This window comes from Babylonia areolata, chromosome 10, assembly GCF_041734735.1.
Source record: "Babylonia areolata isolate BAREFJ2019XMU chromosome 10, ASM4173473v1, whole genome shotgun sequence".
In the NCBI taxonomy this organism is placed as follows: domain Eukaryota; kingdom Metazoa; phylum Mollusca; class Gastropoda; order Neogastropoda; family Buccinidae; genus Babylonia; species Babylonia areolata.
The window spans coordinates 14,277,187-14,287,924 of record NC_134885.1 but is presented as its reverse complement, the minus strand read 5'-3'; the positions used below and the strand labels follow the sequence as shown (position 1 = coordinate 14,287,924).

General features: G+C 45.2%; 1 protein-coding gene across 1 annotated transcript in view; it reads left to right on the top strand.

The window, feature by feature from the left end:
• LOC143286662 (uncharacterized) overlaps positions 1 to 10,466 on the top strand; it is a 10,487-nt gene extending 21 nt beyond the window's left edge. Inside the window, exons 1-6 of the mRNA XM_076594300.1 lie at positions 1 to 68; positions 5,194 to 5,203; positions 5,721 to 5,862; positions 6,134 to 6,318; positions 7,348 to 7,471; positions 10,282 to 10,466. The exon at positions 1 to 68 is cut by the window's left edge and continues 21 nt beyond it. Of these exons, the coding sequence (XP_076450415.1) occupies positions 1 to 68; positions 5,194 to 5,203; positions 5,721 to 5,862; positions 6,134 to 6,318; positions 7,348 to 7,471; positions 10,282 to 10,466 (714 nt within the window). The remainder of the gene's footprint in view (positions 69 to 5,193; positions 5,204 to 5,720; positions 5,863 to 6,133; positions 6,319 to 7,347; positions 7,472 to 10,281) is intronic.
• The last annotated feature ends 272 nt before the right edge of the window (positions 10,467 to 10,738 follow it).

The window sequence follows — 10,738 nt, the reverse complement described above, 5'->3', positions numbered from 1 at the left end:
GGAGGCCTGGGCTTTGAAAGACACCCGACACACCTGGTTGAATCAGGTGACCCTGCAGCGCCCATGAGGTAAGGGAGAAGAAGAAAGTATCTGGCAGCCAACGAAGGAAAAAAGCTGTTGTCAGCCCCTTCAGTGGTGTAGGCAAGTGAAACAGGTAGGGGTGGAGGGATGGAGGGAAAGAGTGAGTGGAACAGCCATGATGAATGGTGGGTACAGGCACTGACTGTGTTGAAACATCCTGAGCTGTTATTGAAGTGTGACGAAACACTCTGTAATCCATGTCAATGATAAACGCTCTTTATCGTCGTCGTCGTCGTCGGCCTCCTTCCGTCTCGAGAGACGATGGCTGCACCAGAAATATAGTCACAAACGCTCTTTATAACAAACTGATTAATACCCAACATTATAACAAACTCATTAATACACAACAAACAAATGCGTATAAGTGTGTGTGTGTGTGTGTGTGTGTGTGTGTGGTAAGGGGACCGGAGTGGGGGATGTCCTTCGTGTATTCCTGTCCAACTATTCGGAGATGAAACGGAAGCTTTATATTTATTATTCCTCTCTCTCTCTCTCTCTCTCTCTCTCTCTCTCTCTCTCTTTATATATATATATATATATATATATATATGCATGTCTATGTTTAATCCAAAATTGGTATTGGCAAAGTTTTTCTAGGGGAAATGACAATGTTAAAGTTTACCACACAGAGAGACAGACAGAGACAGAAGAAGAGAGAGAGGGAGAGAGAATCGAACCGTGTTTAAAAACATAGATTCACATTGCTTACACAAGTGAGTAAAAAATGAATGAAAACTATCAATGACGGTACGTGTGAATGAAGAGTGTGTTTGATAGTTTACTGGGGAGGGGGGGGGGGGTTAAAATGTTTTCATGCTCAACAGCACAGACGTTACTGGGGGCGGCCAAAGGGGCGTAACTCAGCCATCTGGTTGTGGTATGGTGACAAGAAGAAAAAGATCATCATGCGGAATGAGAGAAAGAGACAAGAACTATATTATGCGACGTACACCTGGACAGGGAAAAACCCAGACATTTCAAACACACGTCGAACATCAAAGAACGCATAAATTGTCCATCGTAACGGTAACATACAGATACATAATAGCCACGTTGGTGCGCGTGAGCGTGTGTGTGTGTGGGGGGGGGGGGGGGGGGAGGTTGGGGGGGAGAGACAAGGACGACCATGTGTGACTGGACACGTATCTCGTGTATTTGTTTTTTCTTATTGTGTGTGTGGGGGGGGGTGAGGAGGGGAGGTGCGAATGCGTGAGTGTGTGCATTTGTAGACGAGTGTGCGGGTGTGTATTTGTAGACAAGTGTGCGTGTGTGTGTGTGTGTGTGTGTGTGTGTGTGTGTGTGTTTTCTTTTGTATGTTTGTTTGTGGTTTTCTTTTTCTTTTTTCTTTTGGCCAATAAAGAAAGCCTCGTGTTGAGCACAAAAAAGAAAAGAAAGAAAAAAAAGATGCTTTAAGAATCATCTTTAAGAAAACAACAACCCAAAACCCCATTGTGTATTGGTGTGTAATGGAACAGTGAACATTGTACATGGTGTGTAATGGAACAGTGAACATTGTACATGGTGTGTAATGGAACAGTGAACATTGTGCAAGGTGTTAATATTGTACATGGTGTGTAATGGAACAGTGAACATTGTGCAAGGTGTTAATATTGTACATGGTGTGTTATGGAACAGTGAACATTGTGCAAGGTGTTAATATTGTACATGGTGTGTAATGGAACAGTGAACATTGTGCAAGGTGTTAATATTGTACATGGTGTGTTATGGAACAGTGAACATTGTGCAAGGTGTTAATATTGTACATGGTGTGTTATGGAACAATGAACATTGTGCAAGGTGTTAACATTGTGCATGGTGTGTTATGGAACAGTGAACATTGTGCAAGGTGTTAATATTGTACATGGTGTGTTATGGAACAGTGAACATTGTACAAGGTGTGTTATGGAACAGTGAACATTGTGCAAGGTGTGTAATGGAACAGTGAGCACTGTGCAAGGTGTTAATATTGTGCAAGGTGTGTAATGGAACAGTGAGCACTGTGCAAGGTGTTAATATTGTACATGGTGTGTAATGAACAGTGAACATTGTGCAAGGTGTTAATATTGTACATGGTGTGTAATGGAACAGTGAACATGGTGTGTTAATATTGTACATGGTGTGTTATGGAACAATGAACATTGTGCAAGGTGTGTTGATATTGTACATGGTGTGTAATGGAACAGTGAACATTGTACAAGGTGTGTTAATATTGTACATGGTGTGTAATGGAACAGTGAACATTGTGCAAGGTGTTAATATTGTACATGGTGTGTAATGGAACAGTGAACATTGTACAAGGTGTGTTAATATTGTACATGGTGTGTAATGGAACAGTGAACATTGTGCAAGGTGTTAATATTGTACATGGTGTGTAATGGAACAGTGAACATTGTACAAGGTGTGTTAATATTGTACATGGTGTGTAATGGAACAGTGAACATTGTGCAAGGTGTGTTGATATTGTACATGGTGTGTAATGGAACAGTGAACATTGTGCAAGGTGTTAATATTGTACATGGTGTGTAATGGAACAGTGAACATTGTGCAAGGTGTTAATATTGTTCATGGTGTGTAATGGAACAGTGAACATGTGCAAGGTGTGTAATGGAACAGTGAGCACTGTGCAAGGTGAAAAGAAAAGAAGAAAAGTATCTATACGTGAATGCATACTGTTTATAATGTGAGTGATGTGTTTTTCCATACTGCTTTGTGCAAACAGTTTATGCGAGAGACTTCAAAATGTATAATTCATGTGCTAAAAAATATATTTAAAAAATAAAGAAGAAAAAATCCAATTATCGATACAAAGGCAGTAACTGTCGACCTTGAGTTGTTGTGTTTAAGGGAAGTAATTGTAGTCCTTTATTGATACAAGAGAAGTAATTGTCGTCCTTGGGTTGTTGGACACACACAAAACACACACACACACACACACACACACACACACACATTGAAAAAAATATATATATCATTCACACAATCACACTTCCGCATGTGTGCACACACATAATCACACACACACACACACACACACACACACACACACACACACACACACAATCATAGATAGATAGATAGATACAGATACACACAAGTTTCAAGTTTCAAGTTTTAATTATCCTTTCACTCCTATTGGAGTATGGAGGATTACTGCAAAATACTCTTTTCGTGCCCATAACAAACATTTCCAAATACACAACAATGTCACATAAAAGTTAAGAAAACACAAATGTCTTTTAACTCCAAAAGTATAACTAGGCAACATTTGCAAATCTAATCATCTTACTTACAGCTAAAATGACTTTTTTGCCTCCTTTGAGCATATTACAAAAATTAAAAACCGATTTTGGAGACAAATATTTTTTAGGAACATATCTATTTCGTAACTGATCATAATTGGGACATTCCATTATAAAATGAAACTCATCACCAATCACAGACATGTTACAAACCTTACAAAACCGTAACTCTCGTGGTATGCCTTTGTGTCTCCCTGTTTCTATTTCCAGCTTATGATTACTACTTCGAAATCTGAAGAAGCTGATAACATAATTATCAGGCATTTGACTTATATATTTTTCTCTACCAAATCCACACACACACACACACACACACACACACACACACACACACACACACACACACACACACACACACACACAGAATATCTGAATACATGAGTACAGAACAGCTGAATATACGAGGGTATGCACATGTGCGCACACGTGTGTGTGTGTGTGTGTGTGTGTGTGTGTGTGTGTGGTGTCATGTACGTATTCTGCGCTCACAAACACACACACGCACATACACAGCGCGTGCACTCACGTATACACGCACGCATACACTTAGATGAACAGACTATAAATAAATAAACGAACGAACGCACACATACACTCACCTGGTGCGCACTCACGTACATACGCACACACAAATACACACACACACGCGCGCACACACTCACGCTACTGTGTGCAGTAGCGGCGATAACTAGATATTCATGGAGGGAATGACCACTGACTACCTTTTCTGATGGATTAGAATTATCAGCAGGTAAACAACTGCCTCTCCCTTAATCCCTGGGTTGTCTGTCACTGCAGTGTAAAAACCAATAGTGACACTGGTTACCTCGGACGCACAACAGATTAGCAATCTCGCTGTCTGAGGGGAAGCTCTGAACGAACAATCGTCATTTGCTTCCGACTGGTTGGTCATTTTTAGCCGATTTTCAGCATGCAGAGTTTTGATTGAATAATAAACTTACCGGAACCCGACTTCCCGACAAGCTTTGCTGTTACCAATGTTGCTTTATAAGGAAGGCCACCTGAGGCGATCTTCACAGTTTTGAAGCAGTGAGAAGACAACAGCCTGGAAACGTCCCCACCCGCCCCCTCTCCGCGCCGCTCACACCCCACCAACCCTACCTCCTCCACCCCCACCCCAGTCACCCCAGTCACCACCCCCACCCCAGTCACCACCCCCAGAGCCAGGCTCAGGCTCCTCCCCCTCCCCCTCCCACACCACTACCCCCACCACCCCAACCACCACGACAGCCGGCTCCACCTCCTTCCCCCCATCCCATTCCCACATCACTACCCCCACCACCTCCCCCAGCCCCACTCTTCCCTCCCGGCCCTCCTCCCCCACCTCTTCCTCATCCACCCCCACCTCCATCACCCCCACCCCCACCCCAGTCACCACGGCCAGAGATACCAGAGGGCTGAGCCAAGCAGCTGTGGCCTCCCTCACCCTGTCCGGATCCTCCTGCTGCTCATCCCCCTCTCCCTCTTCCTCTTCCACTGCTAGTGCCACCTCCTTCTCCTTCACCTCCCCCTCTCCCTCCCCATCCCCCCCTGCTAAGTGCCTCCTCCTCCACATTCTCCTCCGATCCACCTCCTTTCCCTCCCCCTCCACGTCCAGTAACCAGGTGAGTGTTGTTTTACTGAAATTCCCTTCGTTCACTTTGACTTCGTTCATTTGGAAGTGTCAGCGGTGAGTGTGTTCTTTTACGGGAATTCTGACGACCTGACCTCTGACCTTTCACTGGTATTTTTGTTATTTTGCACATCCTCTGAGGATAGCGTGACTCACCAATGACTTCTCACTGGTTTTCAGGGTGACGGAAGTGGGCCTGAACGATGCCATCTAAGAGCACCCTGGGTAGAGACTTTACACCTGTATGTGTAAAACACCTTGGGTAAGGTGCACCTGTAGTTGTGTAAAACACCTTGGGTAAGGTGCACCTGTAGTTGTGTAAAACACCTTGGGTAAGGTGCACCTGTAGTTGTGTAAAACACCTTGGGTAAGGTGCACCTGTAGTTGTGTAAAACAGGATATTTGACACCTCTATTGAGGTGTGGATTATGTGTGTGCATTTTAGTGTGTGTTCTACAGGCAACAGGTGTGTGGTTGAGAATGTGTGTGATGTAACATCAGTGCGAGTAGTGAGCAGATATATTATGTGTGTGAAAGTTTATACATTGTGTGTGATGCGGCCACAGTTACATTAATATGTATAAAAATGTGGCTACATATATGTACATTATGTGTGTGATATGGCCACAGATATACATCATGTGATCTGGCTGCAGGTAAGGATGTGGTCACATGTATGACATTGTGTGTGTGTGATGTGGTCACAGTTCCAGACCCAGAGGTGCGCTGGCCAGTGCAGCGACTGTCAGGAGGGGTTGGACAAGGCGGCCCTCATGTCCTATGACTGCCTTGGTACGTTCGTGGCACTGGACTGCGAGATGTACGTGACCAATCATGGCCTGTCTTTGGGTAAGTCATTCGCTGTTCTCTCTCGCTCCGTCATTCTCTACGTCCTTCTCTCTCTCTGCCTGATACAATCTGATTCGCAACTGCATTCGATTTTTCGAGACTGTTTTTACATGATTCCGTTTTGGTCAGGTCATAAGTAACGCAGTTCATTAGGTCACCTAGCAATGAACCTCGATCACCCACTGGTACTTTATATTTTCATATTATGTCACTCCACTGTTTCCTTACCTGTCAGGCGCTGTCTCTATGGTAACAACTGACTCTGTTTCAGGTCGAGCTACAATGGTGGATCACACAGGCTACGTTCTGTGTGATACATTTGTCTCTCCCAAGGAGGAGGAACACATCATGGACCACTGTACTCAGTACAGTAGTATCAGTGAGCACCACGTGAAGTGGTATGGCCAGCCATACAACGTGGTGCAACATTTTGTGGCCAACCTCCTTAACATAACAGTGCAGTGCTCCATCTGTTGCACTATGACTTTTGAAACTTTTACATGAGATTTCAAGATATACAATTCTAAAACGTACCTCTATACAATTAAATTTGCCAGTCTTTTTATAATTGCTTTACTGGCTTCTTCCCTCTTAAATGTATGTTTTGTGCGTGATGGCAGTAACAACACAGATGCTGATCACTAATAATGCAGTGTAGAACGTGTTTCACGATATTAGATAATGGGGATAGTCTAATAGGGCTGGTAAGGTCGTGTCAAATAATGCTGTATGCAAGTGAAGACAGGTAGAAGGTATTTTGTACAACTGAGCAGATTTCGAAGGTCACGCCAAAATTCCTTCACATAAATATTGATTGACAAGTATTATAGGCTTTCTGACCTAATGATCTCATTATAACCCAAAAATAAAGTCTTACAGAATTTTGATAACATAATAACTATAAACCCATGTTTTGGGAAGTGTCCATAATCTAACAAATTGATGAGAAGTAATGCTCCCTGAGAAGGGGGGTAAAGCAGATGTGACCGATTTACCTGAAGATTAAGGGAGGTAAGTCACTTGTGACCGATTTACCTGAAGATTAAGGGAGGTAAGTCACTTGTGACCGATTTACCTGGAGATTAAGGGAGGTAAGTCACTTGTGACCGATTTACCTGAAGATTAAGGGGAGGTAAGTCACTTGTGACCGATTTACCTGGAGATTATGGGGAGGTAATTTCCTCGTGGCTGATTTACCCGAAGATTGCAGCCAACCTGGCTACAGTAGTGACGACACAAGACGTCACAGACAGCATGATAAAGTATGTGGCAGAAAGTTAACAACTGATGGTGGTAGCGATGACGTAGTTGCGACACTGAAGCCGTTTTCAAGTATGCTTCGTGTGACATCAACTCAGTGACATCGCTGGTGACGACACAGAGACTTGATGATGAAGTACAGTCAAAGCCTGTGTCTGGCAGTGACGACAACGTGACGATGACGTAACAGCAGTGCGGTGTGTGACGTGTGCTGTGTGTCCCCAGGACAAGGTGCTGGTGGTCCATGACAGGGTGGGGGACCTGAAGGTCCTGGGCCTGACCCACCCGGATGACCAGACACGGGACACAGCCACGGCCCTCCAGCTGACCGGAGGGTCAGACCCACCGGGCCTCCCAGCAAAGTCAGCCTGAAGAGCCTGGCCAGCACACTACTGGGTCAGTATACACTCTGCACGTGCAGCAAGGCAGTCTGACGGGACCTGGGGTGGTGGGGGTGGTAGGAAACACGTTGTTGTTGTTAGTGGTGGTGGTGGTGTACACGTTGTTGTTGGTGGTGGTGGTGGTGTATACGTTGTTGTTTTTGGTGGTGGTGGTGTACACGTTGTTGTTGTTTTCGGTGGTGGTGGTGTATACGTTGTTGTTTTTGGTGGTGGTGGTGTACGCGTTGTTAGTGGTGGTAGCGGTGGCATACACGTTGTTGTTGGTGGTGGTGGTGTACACATTGTTGTTGTTGCTGGTGGTGGTGGTGGTGTACACGTTGTTGTTGTTGGTGGTGGTGGTGGTGGTGGTCGTCGTCGTGTACACGTTGTTGTTGTTGTTGGTTGTGGTGGTGGTGGTGTACACATTGTTGTTGTTGTTGGTGGTGGTCGTCGTGTACACGTTGTTGTTGTTAGTGGTGGTGGTGTTAACGTTGTTGTTGGTGGTGGTGGTGGTGTTAACGTTGTTGTTAGTGGTGGTGGTGGTGTACACGTTGTTGTTTTTGTTGGTGGTGGTGGTGTACACGTTGTTGTTGTTGTTCTTGGTGGTGGTGGTGGTGGTGTACACGTTGTTGGTGGTGGTGGTGGTGGTGTACACGTTGTTGGTGGTGGTGGTGGTGGTGGTGGTGTACACGTTGTTGTTGGTGGTTGTGGTGGTGGTGTACACGTTGTTGTTGTTGGTGGTGGTGGTGGTGTACACGTTGTTGTTGGTGGTGGTGGTGGTGTACACGTTGTTGTTGGTGGTGGTGGTGGTGGTGGTGTACACGTTGTTGTTGGTGGTGGTGGTGGTGGTGTACACGTTGTTGTTGGTGGTGGTGGTGGTGGTGTACACGTTGTTATTGGTGGTGGTGGTGGTGGTGTACACGTTGTTGTTGTTGGTGGTGGTGGTGGTGTACACGTTGTTGTTGGTGGTGGTGGTGGTGTACACGTTGTTGTTGATGTTCTTGGTGGTGGTGGTGCTAACGTTGTTGTTGTTGTTGGTGGTGGTGGTGGTGGTGTACACGTTGTTGTTCTTGGTGGTGGTGGTGGTGTACACGTTGTTGTTGTTGGTGGTGGTGGTGGTGGTGTACACGTTGTTGTTGGTGGTGGTGGTGGTGGTGGTGTACACGTTGTTGGTGGTGGTGGTGGTGGTGTACACGTTGTTGTTGTTGGTGGTGGTGGTGGTGGTGTACACGTTGTTGTTGGTGGTGGTGGTGGTGGTGGTGGTGGTGTACACGTTGTTGTTGGTGGTGGTGGTGGTGTACACGTTGTTGTTGTTGTTGGTGGTGGTGGTGGTGTACACGTTGTTGTTGGTGGTGGTGGTGGTGTACACGTTGTTGGTGGTGGTGGTGGTGGTGTACACGTTGTTGTTGGTGGTGGTGGTATAGAGGACAGTATGGGGTCGTTGTATATAGTTGTTGTTGATGCGATTGAATGTTTGTTTGGAGTATATGTTTATGGTTATCTTTCTTACACACACACACACACACACACACACACACACACACACACACACACACACACTTGACACTGTCGCATTATCAGTCATGAGACATATCTGACGCCGTCTACATTTAGACGCGTTTGACTTGTTAGTTATAATGTGCACGGTGTTTAACACTGTTAATTATAAAACGTGTATGACGCTGCTAGTTATGTGTTTGACGTCAGTTGTTACTTGAAACACATGTTTGAAATAGTTCATGCGAAACGTTTATCGCTGTGTGATGCCCCACGTGGAAGCGTTCTCATCACACATTTCACAACTCAACGCCTGCTTCGACCTCGTTCTGATACCTTAATGAATGTCCATTTCCAAGAACCAAACATCACCTGTTTCCGGCTGTTTCCACGCTCTTTCTTCCAATCACACACCACTGCTGACCAAGGTCACAAACGTGCTCTAAAAATCCTAAAATCAAGGGAACGGGGTAGTAGGACTTGAACTTTGACACAGTTTGAATAGCTGATTTTATTGGATATGTTGAATGAATTGTACATTACCAGCGCTGGGAGAATTTAAAAAGCATGTTGTTGACAGATCAGAACCAGTTTTGACAGGAATCTCAAAAATAGTATCGTTTGCAAGTAGACCACAGGATATTTTGATTGCGTCTATTTGCAAATGATGCTGCACAGTTACTGAGCGCTCTCAAAAGGGTGTGTTTGGGTGTGTTGAGTGGTGTGTGTGTTCTATTGCGTGTTTGCGAGAGTGATCAAAACCAACAATACAGCAGTCCGGTGTGATGTTCCAATAATATCTTATGTCTAATGAGTTCACAACCTGCTTGTATTTTAATTGCCTACATGTAGGCCTACCCAAACCCGTCGTTCGCAATCAGACTTGCCCGTTCGCATTTACCCTCAGGCAAACCTGCTATTTCAACCGTTGAAAAAACATTGAAAGAAGAAGTAGAGGAGCATTTCCTGGTGCATTCCATCGGAGAAAGCCTTGAAAAACAGAAGAGCTACGTTTGACGATCGTACAACCTGTTATCTGTACAATACTGCTGGTCGCTTGACTGGATCGTTCGCAACTGGGCCTACCTACCCTATAATTGAACAGATGATGATTATGGCGAGAACGATGAAGATGATGGTAATGGTGGTGGTGATGACGAAAAAAGTTATGGTGGTGATGGTGATGACGATTGTGGTGATGATGATGCTTATAATGATAATGCTGATGGTGATGATGATGACGATGATGATTGTGACGACTGTGATGATGTCTTGCACACAGGCCGTAACATCCAGCAAGGAGAGCATTGCAGTCTGGTGGACGCCAGAGTCACCATGGCAGTGTACCGGGCTGTCCACCATGACTGGCAGTTCGGCCCAGAGCACCACCTGGGTGGTGGGCGTGGCAACAATGGGGGGCGTGGCTGCAACAGAGGGTGGCCCAACGTGCATGGGCCAGAGTGGTGAAAGGCGCCGTCACGGCCTGGAAGTGAAGGGGGGTGCCCTCACTGGAAAGACCTCTATGGCGGTGAGTAATGTTGAATGATAACTTCATGGATAAACATGATGTTGATGGTCGTGATGGTGATGATAATGATGATGATGATGGTGGTGGTGGTGGTGGTGATGGTGATGGTGGCGATGATAAAAAGAATAAGAACAAGAATATACGTGCTGGCTATCATTTACATTTAAATTCAGAAACTAACCATGTATGATTGTGGGAATGAGGAAGAAGA